The following is a 16,665-nucleotide window of genomic DNA, read 5'->3' as shown; positions in this document are numbered from 1 at the left end:
GTTCTTACTGCATTTGAACATTGCATTCGTTTGTCCAATCAGCGCTCACTATTCAGAGGTTGACGGATTTTCAAATCCTGAGCGCCTTTGTCCCTCTTTTGTGGATTTCATTTTTAATTTACTGTCAAATTCTTGGATTAATTCTCAGCAGTAGCCATTTCAGTTTCATAGCCATGGAGGGAGAGTTTGAACATCAACTGCAGCGTAATGCCAAGCGCTTCCAACGATTCGTGGACAGACTCGGTGAAAAGGTGCGAAGTTACGAGCTAAGTGTTGCTAACATTAGCTCGTTTTTTTCTGTCAAGTGGATTGATTTTAACATACCCATTTCATGCTTTTTTATTATAAAGTACTCTAAGCTACAACAATGTGAAGACTATGCAATAGAAGTGGACCTGGACAATACCCATATAGAAAGTACGCAAATCAATCCAAATGTGCCTAAATATGTACATTTCTCTTTATTATGCACATGTCTCTTTATTATGCACATGTCTCTTTATTATGCACATGTCTCTTTATTAAGATTCTCTAACGTGATCTTTGCTTTATTAGCGTTAGAGCGTTATATGACTTTGTCAAAGAAGAATCTCAACAAAATGTCTAAGGTTTGGTTTCATTCAATATCTATTCATGCACAAATGGAAAACTACTTCTGATATTAATAATTGGTTTCTTAATTCAGAGTTTTGCGGAATCAAAAGAGGAAGCACAACCGTGTAAGTTTTATTATAGAAATACTCAGATAATGTCTCAAATTTATTGTTTTTATATTTCTTTCCACAGTACATGACAGTAGAAGATATTCCCAGGTATAAACCTTTTATTTCAGATAAAGTTTTAACTTAATTTACAGTTGCATTAATTTGAACAGTTTCAGTGATGATTTTCCTTGTGTTTGCATTCTAATAGTTGGACTACACGTTCAAAGATGGAAGTGACCACTTTGAAATCACCTGCTCATCAGAAGATGGTAATAATGTGATTGTAACCGAATGTTATGTATATTAAGAAATATTTACTTTAATATGTCTAAAACCTTTGGCATGTTAACGTGGGATTAAGATTACTGTATTATTTATAATGTACCATTTACCCCTTTTGACGCAGAAATTGAAGCCACAAGTCCCACTGTAAGCCGCCTGGATGAAATACAGGGAAACAACACAGTCACATCTGACCAACCAGAAGATGAAGATGAACAACTAGAAATGACTCTCTTGAGTCAAGGCAGTTCTCTGGGAGAGCTCTACCCAGACATGATCAGTCAGATCGGGAAGGCCGTGCGACGACAACATGTCTCTGAAGCAGCTGATTCTGTGCTGAGAAGATACCGCAGATGGCGTACGAACAGAACGCAATTGATGAACTCTTTCCATGCACCACAAAGACCCAATAATATCAAAGTGACAAGGAAAAGAGAGGATTTCAATAAACCTCACCGCAACCTCGAAAGTCCAGTAAAAAGCCTTACATCTGCGATGATTAAAGCTGGTTCACCGTCTCCTGCTAAGATGTTAACGAACAACTATTTCTCTCCAATGAGAAGAAGAATGGCACCAGCCACTGCAGTTGTGATGGACATGTCTGCTCTCTCAGAACCGCATGACAGAGAGCTTTACAGAACATTCACAGTATATGAACCATCTGTAAACTCCTCCGCGTACACATTTAGTCCCTCAAGATCTTCCTATCCCTCAAATGGGCTATCCCAAGATCTCTCCTTTAGGATGAAGGAGTCCTGTACGTCTCCACGCCGCATGCAAACTGCTGGCTACTCTGGGCATACAGCAGAAAACTCACCATTCAAAGAAACATATTCATCCCCAGTCAGTCAAAGCCCTTACAAATCCAGGGCGGGGATCAGAAATGGCTTTGGTGAACAAACTGACATCTATGGCTCTCCTGTGAGGAAAAGTCCTTTCAAGGTGCACTTAAGCAAGGAAAGTCCTCGGCAGTCAACTTATCATGTTCCAAGCCCCAAATCCCCATATATGAAGCAAAGTATCTTCAGAGAGGCGAGTAGATTCAAATCCGCATCTAACCTTGTCCCATCCATGTCGCCAAATCTCACAGTACCCAGGAGGACACTTGAATATTCAGATTGGCACCTCTCCCCTCAGCTGGGTTCACCTCAAATGAGCAAATCACAGAGACAACCCCGTGGATTCCGCCGCAATCTTTCTTTCGATTCCTCCTCTCTGACATTGAGCCGTGAGTCTTACACAACAAAGGACTTTGACAACGACTTCATAAAACTCTACCACAAACTCGTCTGTCTGAACACATCTTCCCCCATGCAAGGCAATCCCTGCAGATACTGTGCAAAGAACTCTGACGCCACCAGGGGGCACTCTTTCTCAAATTTGGCAGCTCTCGCGTTGTCGCCACATCGTCCACTTCTGAGGAAACGACGTCGGGATTTGGACAGTTTCCCTCAGTCCAAGCGCTTCAAGGAAGGACACTTCACCAAATATCTGTATTAGGAAAAAGAAACCGCTCCTGCTATCTGCCTGAACACATGTTAATGTTCTTTATAAGTCAGTAGAATACTATTGTAAGATTGTTTGTATAAATGTTTTCCCTTGTTTAATGAGGTGAATGAAAACATGTTAATGCTTTCTTATATTCAAATGGTTTAAACATGTATTTGACTTGTTTTATCAATAAAATCTCTAGATAAGAGACCATATGGCTTTGTCATATTTGTGAAATGGTCTTTACGACAATCATCCATAAATTGGGTAAAATTAAGAAGCAAAATTATAATGCATTTTAATTTTATTTTTCATTTACAAAAGACCAGGTCAACAAAGAACCATAATTCAGTTAAGAAATGAGTCTTGTGTGCGTTTCTGACAAATAGTGTAAAGAGAACATAGTTCTAAAAAAAAAGTAACATACACAAGCTTAGGTACTTTGAAAATACCACAAAAACTATGTTGGCACAATTTGATGCAAGAGTATTGACCAAACAAATCTTACATAAGTTCACCAGAATATTTTACACAAGGTTGTCACTTTAGTTTTTTTAGATACACTATTACTAATATTGCTGTATTAATTATGGTCAATGCAAATGGCTTGTTGCTTTTAAAAGCAACTAGTTTATATTTTTGCTTTGGTCAAGAATATTTTCATGTAAATGGTATAATGTGGCATTTGCTACCACTCCAACTCCACTGGGTATTTCCCTGTGAGGCAGGCAGTGCAGTGGCCCACTCTGCTGCTGGGCTTATTACTACTGATCATTTCATCTTTGTTTTTTGAGGCAATTCCCCCTTGCACAGCCAAAATAAGACCCTCCACGGTCAAATACTGAACACTGTCAGCACCTAGACAAAAGAAAGGTGAGGAAAAATGTAAACTCGACACTCACTTAATAGTAAACTGAATATACACAACATACCAATGTATCCAGCAATGTCCTGAAACTCTGGCTTATTGGCAATTAGCTCCTCTTTGGTGGGGATATTAATACCCATGTAACAAGGATATCGGATTGGTGGAGAGGCTACTCTGATGTGGACCTGCAACAGAAAAAAGGACAAACATTTTTAATAGCGTGTTGAAAGGGAACACTTGACTATGTGCCTCTCTTATAGAATGTCACCTCTGTTGCACCAGCTTCCTTCAATAGTTTAATAATGGGTGAGATGGTGTTCCCTCTGACAATGGAGTCGTCGACGAGCACAACTCGTTTCCCAGCAAAGTTGTCAGTTAATGCTCCAAACTTTTTGGCCACACCCAGCTGCCTCAGTCGGGTGTTTGGTTGAATAAATGTCCGGCCAACATAGCGGTTCTTGCACAAAACCTCCATGTACGGCAACCCAGACTGGAAAAGAAAAAGAATACTAACCACTAGGTGTATTTGTTGTTGTTGCAGACGTGTACAGACAAAAACTATCCCATAGCCCAGTTACTGCTTCATCCTATTCATTTAACCTCCAAAGTTTGCATATTTTCGCTTCCAATATTGTTCCATTATATCTTTCAATACATTTGCAAAACTAGATTATTAAAGAAGCGTGGAAATGGGCCGATACATGTTAAAATGTAATTATTTAGCTAGTGTACATCAGTGACTGAGGGAGAACCCACCTGTTGTGCGTATCCCAGGGCCGCAGGGGTGGCAGATTCAGGGACAGTGCTGACCATGTCTGCAATTGTGGGGGCTTCAATGGCCAACTGCCGACCACAGCGATGTCTCACAGTGTACACCATCTGACCTAAAGAACACTGGGACATTTTAATTTATTACAATAGATGAGGGGTAAAACCACAAGTCTTACCCTCAAATATAGAGTCCGGCCTGGCGAAGTAAACATATTCGAATATACAGAAGGCGGGAGGGTCTCCTTCTGGACGGGGGACAATGCTCAGAGTCTTGACTCCGTGTTTTGAGATTTGTACAATTTCCCCTGGCAACACTTCTCTGTAATACCTGATAATATAAAAAGGAACATAAAACTGTTACACATCATGAAGCATGAAATAATGTTTAGCAAAGTGCTTGACACTTACCTGGCACCAATGGACTGAAAGCTGCAAGACTCTGAAGACACAACCCATCCCTCAGTGTCCTCCTCCTCGGCTCCTGAACATCAAACAAAAGGAAAAGGATCCTCAAAACTGACCTGTGACTAAACGGTTACAGTCCAACTCTGATAAAATGTTCTGCTCTGAGTAATGGGCCATCCTTTAGCGGTCATTTGTACCTCGCATTGCTTTACCTGAACTGTGCAGTCTGGAGACGGGGACCACCCGCCCGATGCAAAGAGGCCGATTCCCATACGGGTCTCTCACAGCGAAGATCACATCTTTGAACATCATCAACAGTGAGTAGGATGTGGGAGTCTCTGTCATAAGGTTTTTAATTCTAAAAAACAAAAAACAACAACCATACACTTGAAATACTGTGTACACAAATGATTTTATTAGTCCTTTGTCCTTATGTAAAAGAACGTAACATGTAAAACCACCCACTAATTGGCAGATAGTGCCGATATTCCACCTGGGTCTTTTATACATCATTTTAAAGCTTAGACTCTCTAGAATAGAACCATTTAAACAATTTTATTGACAGATTAATCCCCCAATATGTAACATAGTTCCATGTCTCTGCAGTAGTTGGTTGTGTGTCTGAGGCCGTAGTGCAGCTGAATGCAGCTCCAGAGTGACGCTCACGTCTGTGATGTTGTGATGTTCTGAGTTCTAAAAAGAGACGTTAATTAACACATGGTTTTTTTCATTTACACATATTCATTATCGCAGGGTGCATGCATCAATAAGGCTTACCATACCTTTAGGCTCATGAATTCACTTCAATAATTAAAGTATATCAAAATTATAGACCCTAAGCCTTTAAAATTCACTATTAAGCGGCAGAATAACGCTAAATGTCACCTTAATGAACACAATTCCATTTAGAATTAATAGAGCCTGAGTTTTTAATAATCAGCTGCCTATAAAATAATTTATTTTACATGACTAAATATATTGGCAGTTATATTCGCTTTCGGCACCGCAAACCTCCTTTTATAACGGTATCTTATCGGAACCCAAAAATCCATATCGGTGGGCCCTAATCTATTCAGTAAATCTGTGTTTGGAGAATTGAAAAGGAGCTGGACTAATTATGCAGCATGTCATTAAGCTCATTATTCACCCCAAATGCCGCACCGTAAACCAAGTGAGAAGATATCAGCTGATCTCCAAATGGATTTCCATGACAAGTGAGCAGAGCTCTGTGGGAATGCGCGCTTCCCTGGCTAAACAAACCATGTGTGTTTGTTCAGAGAAAGAAATGTAGAGCAGGGCAAATGCTTTTCTGAGCAAGCTGCGTTGACCAGAACAGTGGCAGTGTGCAACACAACACAAGTGCACATGAATAAAACAACACACAACGGGGTATTTTGATGAGGGAACTGCATAATAATCCTGTTGTAGTCTGTTGCATTCTGCAACAGTATTTGGTGTACGACTCCACTGACCTGGCAACCCAGTCTGGGTTGTCCAGCTCCTCCATGGGTGGCGTGAGGGCCAGCAGCTGGGTGATCAGCTCACTGTCCGAACTGGTGGAGAGGCCCACGCCGTGACGCATCACCTGAACGACAAGTATTTTATAACATTTCATGTCACTGTATTTTCTGTAACAAAGTGGCAGCATCAGATCAAATTTACTCAATACTTGTCCCGTGACCATACGTCAAGTCATGATTGTGTGATTGTGTTTTTATAGACAAACTGAGCAACAGCGTGACCTAAACTGAATGATGGTTCTATCATTAAGTTAATCATCTCATATAATGAGATAATGAGGTGTATAAATGGCAGTAATTAGTGCATACACAATTTGAGAATACAATGTGTTTATGCTGAGAATTACAGTCAGAGACAATAGTTTTAAGATAAGATAGTTTTAAGATAAGATAATCCTTTATTGTCCACACATGTTTTTTTTTTACACTTTTTAGTTTGTACATTAATAATGGCATTGACAGATTTGAGCAGAATCTAAATCCATCCACTAGAGTCAAGAGTTCACCTTCTTCCTGAGTGCCAGTGCGTTCACCAGCTCTCCGTTGTGAGCCACTGCGATCTTGCCGTGCAGTGTGTCGACCACAAACGGCTGACAGTTCTGCAGCTCAGAGAACCCGGTCGTCGAGTATCGCGTGTGGCAGATTCCCAGGTTTCCATGGCGCAGTTTCTGGAGCGCTTCAGGGGGAAAGGCAGTGCTCACTAATCCCATCCCCTAAACAGGACACACAACATTGTAATGCTGACAGGAAATTGGCATTAAAATGTACAGAAATGTGATTCTAGGTTTTGTTGACACGCAATACAAAAGATAGAACCTTATTCATGTTATTATTATGCCACAGTATCAATCAATGCAACTTACTGCTGTTCCAGATAACTCTTTGAAACACATTATTTAACATAAACAAATTTATAAAAAACAAAATATAGTTTTTGGAGATTCTTAACAATTTTATATACTATTAAGTTATTTTTTATGATCTTCTGAAAACAAGCATCTATTACCATCTCTTTTCTCTTTCACTCTTGTACGTTACATGTTTAGAGTCAGTGGCAGGTTATATACTAATGAGGCGTAGAAGTCATTTTAATATACCAAAACTGGACTGACAAATCTTTACCTTGTGGGCGGTGTATGTGGGTGGGCTGGCTCCATTACTTGTGACGACCCCTGCACTCTCCTGGCCCCTGTGGGAAACAAAATCACATATGAAGCACTGCGGCAGATTGTAAGCACCATTGTTTTGGCATGATTCGACGGGACATGATCAGTCTTGAACTATCTCAATGCTATTTGAGCCCAAGGCAAATCACAAACTGGTTTCACAATCTTAGAAAGAGTTGGCTTTGAAAGTAACTGACTAAAGCCAGGTGATGAGCCAGGATGTAAATGATGAGGGTGAAACCATTCTACAACTAAACTTAACTAAATCAGGACATTAAGGATTGCTTCTTAATTAAAATAAAATAATAATATTATCATTATTCAGCACACAAACCTGTGTTAGTGAACAGGGCTAAGCAGATCACACTTGCCCCTAACACCTCACAGTAAAAGTCTCTGGTGAAGAAACCTCTCAAATCCATGTGCGTCTTTTACATCAGAGTAAGCTGTGAATGTCCAATAATGAGTTATTTAAGGGTCTTTAGCATGTTTAATTGATAATCTCGTTTAATTTCATACAAAAAACTAAAGACACACCCGACTGAGGCCTGATAAAACGCAGAAGTCCCTGTAAATTGGTGGGATTGGGCTAAAAATGTAATGTTTTGGTGAAACTACAGCACCACACCGCTTAAGCCACTAAAGCAGCTTTTTTGTAATAAAAAGGCAGATTCAGTCGGATGGGGGATGGTGCGGAAGCGAAATGTCTTGAAACCTAACGGAGCATTTCAATATTGATGTCTAGTCAACAAGATTCAAAATCAGAATGCCACGTCAGAATTGAGGTACATCCAGCTGTATTTATAGCAGTTTGAGACGCTCAGAGTAAAACTGGAAAAACAAGCCGCTTGTTTTTCACTCTGAGCTGCCATATTGCTGCAGTTTCTCAGTCTATTCACCAAGCTGCTTCTCAAATTACAGCCGGCCCCTCCCCCACAACACACAGCTTAAGCCAGTCATAAGGCAGCTCTCAGGAACAGAGGCGTAGCTAACGGGCTTAGCCGCCTGGTTGCCTAGGGAACGAGGCAGCAGTGCCAGACGGGGGATGGTGCAAAAGACAGAAAAGCAAAGCAAGCGTTTCATTTGAGGTCAGCTCAGACATGGAGAACAGAGCACAGAAACAAAGAGGAGGTGACAGTGTCCTGGTGGAGAGCACGGTGCAGTGGTCAGAGGCCGAGGTGCTGGCCCTGATGAAAGTGTGGAGCGACTTAGGGCCCAGAGATGAGAGCGGAGCCACATACGAGCTGCTCTCTGACGCTCTGAGGAGGCTCAGGGTGCTGCGCGGCTGGAGGGAGTGCCAGGCCCAGTGCAGGATTCTAGGACTGCACTGCACCAACACTAAAGAGGAGGACCCAGGCCTAGACTACAACCCAGAGAGGCTCAGAATGGACCCCACCGCAGTGAAGGAAGACTGGGAGGAGGAGCACGGAGGGGGCAACACCAGAGGAATGTTCCAGTCACAAATGCAAGAAGGTAAAGAGTCAGTTTAGCATGTGTGTGCAAAGTCTCCACCACACCTGAAAGTTTGTTGTATACTCACTGAACAGAAAACTGAATGAGTACTTGATTATTGATCATTCAAGTATTTATTTAGATATAAAAGTATTTATATTAAATAAATAAAATCATATGTACTTGGGGGTGACATTTTCAACAATATTATGTCAGCCTAAAAGATATGTGTTAAAACTCGTCTTTAAATGTGTAACACTAACTTAAAAGCTTATTTATCAAGTATGAGTATTTATAAGGCTGAGTATGAGCAAGGAGAATAATACGCATGTGACTGTCAGAAGTGATTAAGTTCGGCCACAGGAGCTTGTGGGGAATGGGGGGGGAAAGTAATAACACAGGAGGACGTTACAGTATAAATTGTATTAATAATAAATAAATATAAACAAATATTCAAAACAACAAAAAGGTTTCCAGCAAAGTTCAGTTCCTTTGGGTTCTTAAGTTCAGTTTGTAAGATCTCAAAAAAAGTGAATATATTCCGAGTGAAACGCAAAAAATATTCCAACTTAGGGTGTCCGTATCCGGGGAAAAAAACAAAGAGTGATCCTACCAGATTCTCAGTTCACTTCGGTCGCTCGCCACCTCTTGCGGAGGATAAAAATCAGGGGGTATCAGGGGGGGAAAAAACCTGACCTATAAAACAGAGGTGTAGTAAAAAAATCCACCATAATATACATACAACACATATATAATTACAATCAATAACAATGTTTGACCATTATCTTAAATATTCAATTCGAGTTAATTAAAAAAGTAAAGTTAATTGAATGTAGTTCATTCATGGCAAATCAAATTCAGCTTCATTCATTCTTCATTCATTTTCAAATATCTAAACAACAACGAAAGTAAATACATTTTTAACAAAGCGGTTCAATTAGATGTATATGTAATTCACTCACCATTGAGTCTTGGAATTATCTGTAAACGATTCGGTTAGTTGCGAGACGTTTTCTACAGTTCACAACCAGACGTTTCAGTCCACAGCCGGAGCAGGAAGCGGAAATGGCTTGGTGGTCGTGTCATTTTTATACTAGCGCCCCTTGTGGTTGGGCCAATGAAAATGTAAGAGGGCAATGTCAATCATTGAGAACCGAATTTGAGAAATGAGTTACAGGGTCCCCCCCTGACCTCATGTACGTCGCCGTACATGGGCTGGACTGACAGCTGTCAGATGGATGGCCAGGAGAGTGTCGATAACCAATATCCTCCTCAGGCACGGCAATTGAAAACACTTTTCCAAGTCCATCAAATAGTGATTGTATGCTTTTCAGGATTGGATGGCCCAGATGGCTGTAGTGTAGTCTGTCTGGTGGGCGTCTTGCTCTTGTTGAGCTTCTTTTTGGTTGTTCCGGGGTGAATGTTTCAGACTCGGGACCAGAAGGTAGGGTCTGCACTGAATGTGGTGAGTCAGGTTCAGAGACAGTCAGCAATTGAGTCATCACTTTCAGGATCTGGAGGGTTTGTTTCAGGATCTGAGTTGATGGTCTGATAGATGAGCGTTGTAAACTGATTCAGGAATGGTGGTAATTTGTGAACCAGTATCCAACTTGAGTAGTACATTTGGTACCGATTAGTCCCCTTGGTAATGTGTTGAAAGCTTGTCGAGTTTCATGTTTGGGACACCAAGATGAGGCAGCCTCCGCTTGTCCCGCAGGAGAGACTGATCCTAGTTTAAATGGCTTTGATTGTTGTTCTGCTCCCACTGTGCCTGTTTTTGTTGTAATCGTAATTTCTTTTGCTGTACCAGTGTAGGATTAGCTGGTTGGTTGCATGTACTAGCAATGTGGCCATCTTCTCCACACTTGAAACAGAATCCGGGTCTTGGTCTTGCATTCTGGCTTTGGCTTCCGCCTGGTGATTGGAAAGAATGTGCTTTGCTGCGATTGGTGTTTTTCGAAGTCGGGGTGGTTTGAGCGAGGAGTGCTGACATTTGTTGCTGCAGTTTCTTCATTTGCTGTTTTAACTCATTGATTGAAGCAGAGTCTGTATCAGCATGGCTACAGGGACAGGTGCTTTGAGCATGAAGAGTTGCTCGCTGCTTGATGGAACTTATGCGTTTCCTCATCAAGCTCTCCTTTACTTGTTGCCTGTCCTCTTCAGTTCTTAGAAGGAGGCATTGAGGAGTTGAGGTGCAAGATATACACAAAATACAAATGTTTTACATCTTCAAAACAACATTAAATCACAATTAAAGCAGCGGCAATGATGGCTCTCGCCTCCCACACAACCGCCTTCCCGCCTGTCCAGAGGCAGGAAAATAAAGAGGAGAAACTACAAAAATGGAGTGAGACTACAAAATGACCCGGGCTACAGAGTGGGAACGCGTCAAAAATCCTACAATCGCTCTTCCTCTCGAGTTGTGGCAGAAAGAATAAAGTCAAAAGAATTAAGTCTAAAGAATAAAGCCTAAGGAATAAAGTCTAAAGAATAATAATTCTAATGTGGCACGAGAGGAAATGTCCCATCAAAATAAAAGCGGAAGAGGAAGTGAAGGCATTCATTGCGCCCCTGCTGGCCAATTGTGAAAATACACAATATCTGCAATGCACTTTTTTTCATGGCGTCTCGAGGAGAATATAATCCATGAGTTTTAAACAGAGCAGACAATGTTGAGTTTTTCACACAATGGGTAGGGGGCGCTATAGAGTCAATTTGTTACATGGGTATTTATTTCCAATCAGACATAAAAACACATTAGTGATTGAAATATGAGCTCCGTAGATCATTTCCAAAAGGCGTGACTTGTCCTTGAAAAACAGGAAATTAAGCCTTTTTTGAGGGCGTGTTACGCAGAGACCGTAAAGAATATCAACATTCATTTGAATATTTATTAAATTCCAATGTCTTTAGAGGCAAAAAGTGTTGTTTTGAGCTCGATCGGACAAAAACCTAGGACAAGTACGATTTTGAATAAAAAAGTCAAACGTGGCGGTGCCACTTTGATTCAACATGGCTGACTTCCTGTTTATCATAGAGCGATGCTGCCAGGTGTGTTTTACTCGTCAAAGGTCAGAGGTCAAAGGTAGCTCTATCACTGTCCCAAGTCTCATGTGCCTAGGCCAAAGATTAAGCGAACTAGTCGGCACTGTTGTGACGGGCATTCTCACAACCTCCATTTTATTCAAGTTCGGGCCGAGCCGATCGCGTCTATGACCCCATGTGTGACCTATGTCCCCATGTGTGACCCATGTCCCCATGTGTGACCTATGTCCCCATGTGTGACCTATGACCCCATGTTTGACATTCATCAATGTTAGGGGGTCAAAAATGCCCGAATTGTGGCAAAATTTTAGCATACAAAACAATATTAAGCATAATAATAATAATAAACCATGGCAAGAAGGCTCAAGCCAATAACAGTTCCATCTTCCATTTCAATAATCTGCTTGCCTCTAATCCCAATTACTTTACATGTTTTTTACAGGGATGAAGGTCATTGTCCATCGTGCACTGCCCTACAACGCTGACGCCCCTGAAGAGGGCGGTCGCCACTGGTCAGACGACGAGGTGAGAGCGCTCCTGTGCGTTTGGGCCAACAAGAACATTAGGGAGCGACTCAAATGTACACTACGCAACAAGACAATCTTCCAGGAGATGTCCCGCCTGATGGAGAAACATTTTGGGATCGTACGCAATTGGAAGCAGTGCCGCACCAAATACAAGAACCTGAAGTATGACTACAAAACTGTGAAGACGACTCTTGATGCGGGTGGCAGCAGCAGTGTCGCGGGACCAAACAAGTACATGAAGTTTTTTGAGGAAGTGGAGGCCATAATGCTGGACCATGGACTGGAGCGAGGGTCACTGGAAATGCAGAAGAGAGTGTTCGATGGAGAAATGGCAACACTAAATACAAGGGGCCCCGAAAATGAGGCGGTCATTGAAATAGATGATGGTGAGCATTATAAATGGTCATGAAATATTCAAGACAAGATCTGCAACGGGGCAATGTATAAAGTACAAGAGAAGGGATTTTGTTTTTGTTTCATCTTTTACTAAAGTGAGATCTAAATTGTGGTTTTATGAAAAGAATGTATGAATTTATTGATAATTTTATGTTGCCAGATGACAACAGTGATGAGTATGATGCTGAGGGAGAAGTGGACACTGGGAACTGGAAAGGAACTGGTAAATAAAACTACAATATTATTTTTGCATTTCTAAAATGTATCGATAAGCTGTTTTTCTGTGAACTGACAGTTACTAATTGGTCTTTTTCACACTACAGATGCATCAAACTCTGACCAAATCCAGGTGGTGACCATATCGGACACAGGTCGTAACTGGAGTGACCAGGAAGTAAGAGCTCTCATCCAAGTATGGTCTGACGAGCGCGTTCGGACGCAACTGGAAAGCTCAACGAGAAAGAGGGACATTTTCATCCAAATCTCAAACTTGCTGATGCAGCAGGGCATTGAGCGCGACTGGAAACAGTGTCACACTAAGTACAAGAACCTCAAGTACCTGTACAGGTCACTGCAGAGGAGCAAGACAGAGAAGTCCGACCCCCGACACCTCATGCGCTTCTATGAGGAGCTGGACATCATTATGAATCGTCCCAAAAATAACCACAGCTCACCACAAGACACAACGTTGCACCTGGACTACAGCCTGGACACTGCGCAGATCCCCACTTTGGACAATGATGACCACATGGACGCGTATTTGACTGAAGTTAATAATGTCCCATTCTTCGCAGCGCTGCCGGAAAGCACCTCTGAATCTGCGATCCCTGTAACCTTTGAACTCACGCCCAACAGTCAGGAGCAGAAGAGATCGACAAACGCACACAACAGCATGAACAAACAAGAACATGAGACTGGTAAGACAATGAGCAGTGTAAACGTAAGGTTGAAGTTATATTTTGACAGTGGCATAGTGGGATAGCCACAGGTTCAAACCTGGCCTGTGATGAGGTCATTGTTTCAACCAGTTCCATAATTTGTCCTCATTGCCACTGGTGAGCCCTCCGGCATTTACAAAACCACCTCCAAACACCCCTGGTGAACCCAATTGAATTTAAGACACGCTGCAACAAACTTTTATCCCTTGTACAAGCCTGGTAGAGTAAAATCCACCTCCTCAGAAAGTTCAGAAGTCAACCAAATAAGTCACAGTTCAAAGGGACAAAAGTTTGACTGTTTTGTTTTCACCCCTCTGTCCAAGAATGTGTGAAAAAAGTGTTTTTGTTCACACATTCTTGTGAACAAAGTGACTTTACTCCAGTAAACCAAAGACTGCAGACAAGGGCATATGATCCTGGCAACACACAAGAGCTTCCGGCCAAATGAATAAGGCAGTTTATATCCATCCATTTTCTACCGCTTGTTCCCTTTCGGGGTCGCGGGTGACTGGAGCCTATCCCAGTGACTTCGGGCCTTAGGCGGGGCACACCCTGGACAGTGAACAACTCGTCACAGGGTCAACACAGAGACACAGACATTACAGACAGCCATTCACTCTCACATTCATTCACTAGGGCCAATTTAGAGTCACTAATTTTGCCTAACACATGCATGTTGTGAAAAAAAGCATTAAAATAAACATAATATACATTTCTATAACTGTGAATCTCAAAAAGGTTATGAATGTTATTTTAATTGTGTTCCATCTGCAGTCCCAATCCCGGTGGAGAAAAGACCAGAAAGAATGACCGTTCCTTCAACAAATCGTGGACAGAAGAGGAAAGCAGAGGACCAAGGTTGACTTTCTATCTCCTGCAGTTATCACTTAGTCACATGACAACAACAATTGGCCTCAGTGACTCGTCTAATCTAGTCACTTGGTCCCATGATGCTGCCATGGACCAATAATGTGCTTTAAATAAGTAAAACGAAGATTGTTGGCGTTTCTCAACTCAACATTCATCTTATCAGAGCAAGATAACAAGTTTGATCTAATGAACTGTGAAAACAAAGACAAAAATATACAAGAATATATACATTTGGATGATGATACGTGCTCTTCCACCTTTCAGCAGCCACGGCCAAGTCCATCTCAGGGAAAAGAATGAACCCTGGAGTCACAGTCCAGAGGGAGGACTGCTGCAAAGAGGAGCAAGGCCACTTTCCCATTATAACAATCAATTCAGTTCATTCCATGGCCTCTTCTGACACGTCCCAGGACACGCAGGTAAACATGTGTCTCACCTCTGATCATAATGTGTCTCACCTCTGATCATAATGTGTCTCACCTCTGATCATAATGTGTCTCACCTCTGATCATAATGTGTCTCACCTCTGATCATAATGTGTCTCACCTCTGATCATAATGTGTCTCACCTCTGATCATAATGTGTCTCACCTCTGATCATAATGTGTCTCACCTCTGATCATAATGTGTCTCACCTCTGATCATAATGTGTCTCACCTCTGATCATAATGTGTCTCACCTCTGATCATAATGTGTCTCACCTCTGATCATAATGTGTCTCACCTCTGATCACATGTGTCTCACCTCTGATCACATGTGTCTCACCTCCTCTGATCACAAGTGTCTCACCTCCTCTGATCACAAGTGTCTCACCTCCTCTGATCACAAGTGTCTCACCTCCTCTGATCACAAGTGTCTCACCTCTGATCACATGTGTCTCACCTCTGATCACATGTGTCTCACCTCTGATCATAATGTGTCTCACCTCTGATCACATGTGTCTCACCTCTGATCACATGTGTCTCACCTCTGATCACATGTGTCTCACCTCTGATCATGTGTCTCACCTCTGATCATGTGTCTCACCTCTGATCATAATGTGTCTCACCTCTGATCATAATGTGTCTCACCTCTGATCATAATGTGTCTCACCTCTGATCACATGTGTCTCACCTCTGATCACATGTGTCTCACCTCCTCTGATCACAAGTGTCTCACCTCCTCTGATCACAAGTGTCTCACCTCCTCTGATCACAAGTGTCTCACCTCTGATCACAAGTGTCTCACCTCCTCTGATCACAAGTGTCTCACCTCTGATCACATGTGTCTCACCTCTGATCACATGTGTCTCACCTCTGATCATGTGTCTCACCTCTAATCACATGTGTCTCTCACCTCTGATCACATGTGTCTCACCTCTGATCACATGTGTCTCACCTCTGATCACATGTGTCTCACCTCTGATCACATGTGTCTCACCTCTGATCACATGTGTCTCTCACCTCTAATCACATGTGTCTCACCTCTGATCACATGTGTCTCACCTCTGATCACATGTGTCTCACCTCTGATCACATGTGTCTCACCTCTGATCACATGTGTCTCTCACCTCTGATCACATGTGTCTCTCACCTCTGATCACATGTGTCTCACCTCTGATCACATGTGTCTCTCACCTCTAATCACATGTGTCTCACCTCTGATCACATGTGTCTCACCTCTGATCACATGTGTCTCACCTCTGATCACATGTGTAAATGTTGAGTTTATGCATGTTCAAATCATATTTACCTGTGCTGCAAAGCCACCAGCCCCAGTGTGAGGACCTGTGCGACCTCCAGCTGCGTGGGCCACTCTCCCGCGGCCACGCAGCCGAACACCCCGCACTCTTCCCCGATCCCCGACGCTTCGAACTCCATCTCCGGCCGCGTGCGTCTGCGTCTGCCCGTGCGTCAGTCCGTGGCCCCGGGGCTTCTTCTGTCTTCTACCACGTGCTGCACGCTTTATGCAACAATGTGGGGTTATTCAAAAAGACAAAAAAGACGGTGACATCCTCCTCCGAGTGTCGCAGAACGGCCCGGGCAAAAAAATGCGACTTTGAGGGAAGAGAAAGTCCGTGAATTGTGGGATTCCGCATAAATCAATAAAACGTAATCAATAACACGTGGTCTTTGAGCGATAAGTTGGCGGACCCACGTGTGTCTTTTAAAGTAAGATATTGACACGTGTTCATCAAACTTGAGTCAATCTTTGTCCACGTCCGACGCAAAATGCGAGTAGTTTGCGATAAT

The 16,665-nt window shown here is 42.3% G+C and overlaps 3 protein-coding genes and 1 long non-coding RNA gene across 4 annotated transcripts; 3 read left to right on the top strand and 1 right to left on the bottom strand.

Moving 5' to 3' along the window:
• Positions 1-40: 40 nt before the first annotated feature.
• On the top strand, positions 41-656 carry LOC140354432 (uncharacterized). Its single transcript, XR_011925968.1, has 3 exons — positions 41-251; positions 351-417; positions 556-656. It is a non-coding gene; the product is annotated as an uncharacterized lncRNA (long non-coding RNA).
• Positions 657-995: 339 nt separating this feature from the next.
• LOC140353514 (uncharacterized) lies at positions 996-2,510 on the top strand. The gene is made up of 2 exons (XM_072438088.1): positions 996-1,002; positions 1,066-2,510. The coding sequence occupies exons 1-2, from the start codon at positions 996-998 to the stop codon at positions 2,484-2,486; spliced, it is 1,428 nt and encodes a 475-aa protein (XP_072294189.1). The 3' UTR covers positions 2,487-2,510.
• Positions 2,511-3,057: 547 nt separating this feature from the next.
• ppat (phosphoribosyl pyrophosphate amidotransferase) lies at positions 3,058-16,339 on the bottom strand. The gene is made up of 11 exons (XM_072437964.1): positions 16,166-16,339; positions 7,164-7,230; positions 6,548-6,754; positions 5,994-6,106; positions 4,734-4,879; positions 4,525-4,597; positions 4,293-4,444; positions 4,102-4,229; positions 3,614-3,835; positions 3,410-3,530; positions 3,058-3,335 (listed from the first exon to the last, which is right to left on the bottom strand). Exons 1-11 carry the CDS (start codon positions 16,291-16,293, stop codon positions 3,166-3,168), a joined length of 1,527 nt encoding a protein of 508 aa, XP_072294065.1. The 5' UTR covers positions 16,294-16,339; the 3' UTR covers positions 3,058-3,165.
• LOC140354274 (uncharacterized) lies at positions 8,171-14,428 on the top strand. Its single transcript, XM_072439223.1, has 5 exons — positions 8,171-8,680; positions 12,147-12,617; positions 12,788-12,850; positions 12,951-13,544; positions 14,340-14,428. Exons 1-5 carry the CDS (start codon positions 8,308-8,310, stop codon positions 14,426-14,428), a joined length of 1,590 nt encoding a protein of 529 aa, XP_072295324.1. The 5' UTR covers positions 8,171-8,307.
• Positions 16,340-16,665: the final 326 nt, after the last annotated feature.

This window comes from Eucyclogobius newberryi, unplaced genomic scaffold, assembly GCF_026437365.1.
Source record: "Eucyclogobius newberryi isolate DKJ021-1_F unplaced genomic scaffold, fEucNew1.0.hap1 SCAF_9, whole genome shotgun sequence".
NCBI lineage: Eukaryota > Metazoa > Chordata > Actinopteri > Gobiiformes > Gobiidae > Eucyclogobius > Eucyclogobius newberryi.
Note: the sequence above shows the minus strand (reverse complement) of the source record. Positions and strands in the feature narration are given on the sequence as shown.

Excerpts from the sequence above, each read along its gene's own strand:
- LOC140354274 (XM_072439223.1), top strand. The coding sequence starts at position 8,308 with ATGGAGAACAGAGCACAGAAACAAAGAGGAGGTGACAGTGTCCTGGTG. Across the intron at positions 12,618-12,787 it reads GGTCATTGAAATAGATGATG|ATGACAACAGTGATGAGTAT; the intron begins GTGAGCATTATA and ends TTATGTTGCCAG. Across the intron at positions 13,545-14,339 it reads CAAACAAGAACATGAGACTG|TCCCAATCCCGGTGGAGAAA; the intron begins GTAAGACAATGA and ends TTCCATCTGCAG.
- ppat (XM_072437964.1), bottom strand. The coding sequence starts at position 16,293 with ATGGAGTTCGAAGCGTCGGGGATCGGGGAAGAGTGCGGGGTGTTCGGC. Across the intron at positions 4,445-4,524 it reads TTTCAGTCCATTGGTGCCAG|GTATTACAGAGAAGTGTTGC; the intron begins GTAAGTGTCAAG and ends TTATATTATCAG. Across the intron at positions 3,336-3,409 it reads GGACATTGCTGGATACATTG|GTGCTGACAGTGTTCAGTAT; the intron begins GTATGTTGTGTA and ends TCTTTTGTCTAG.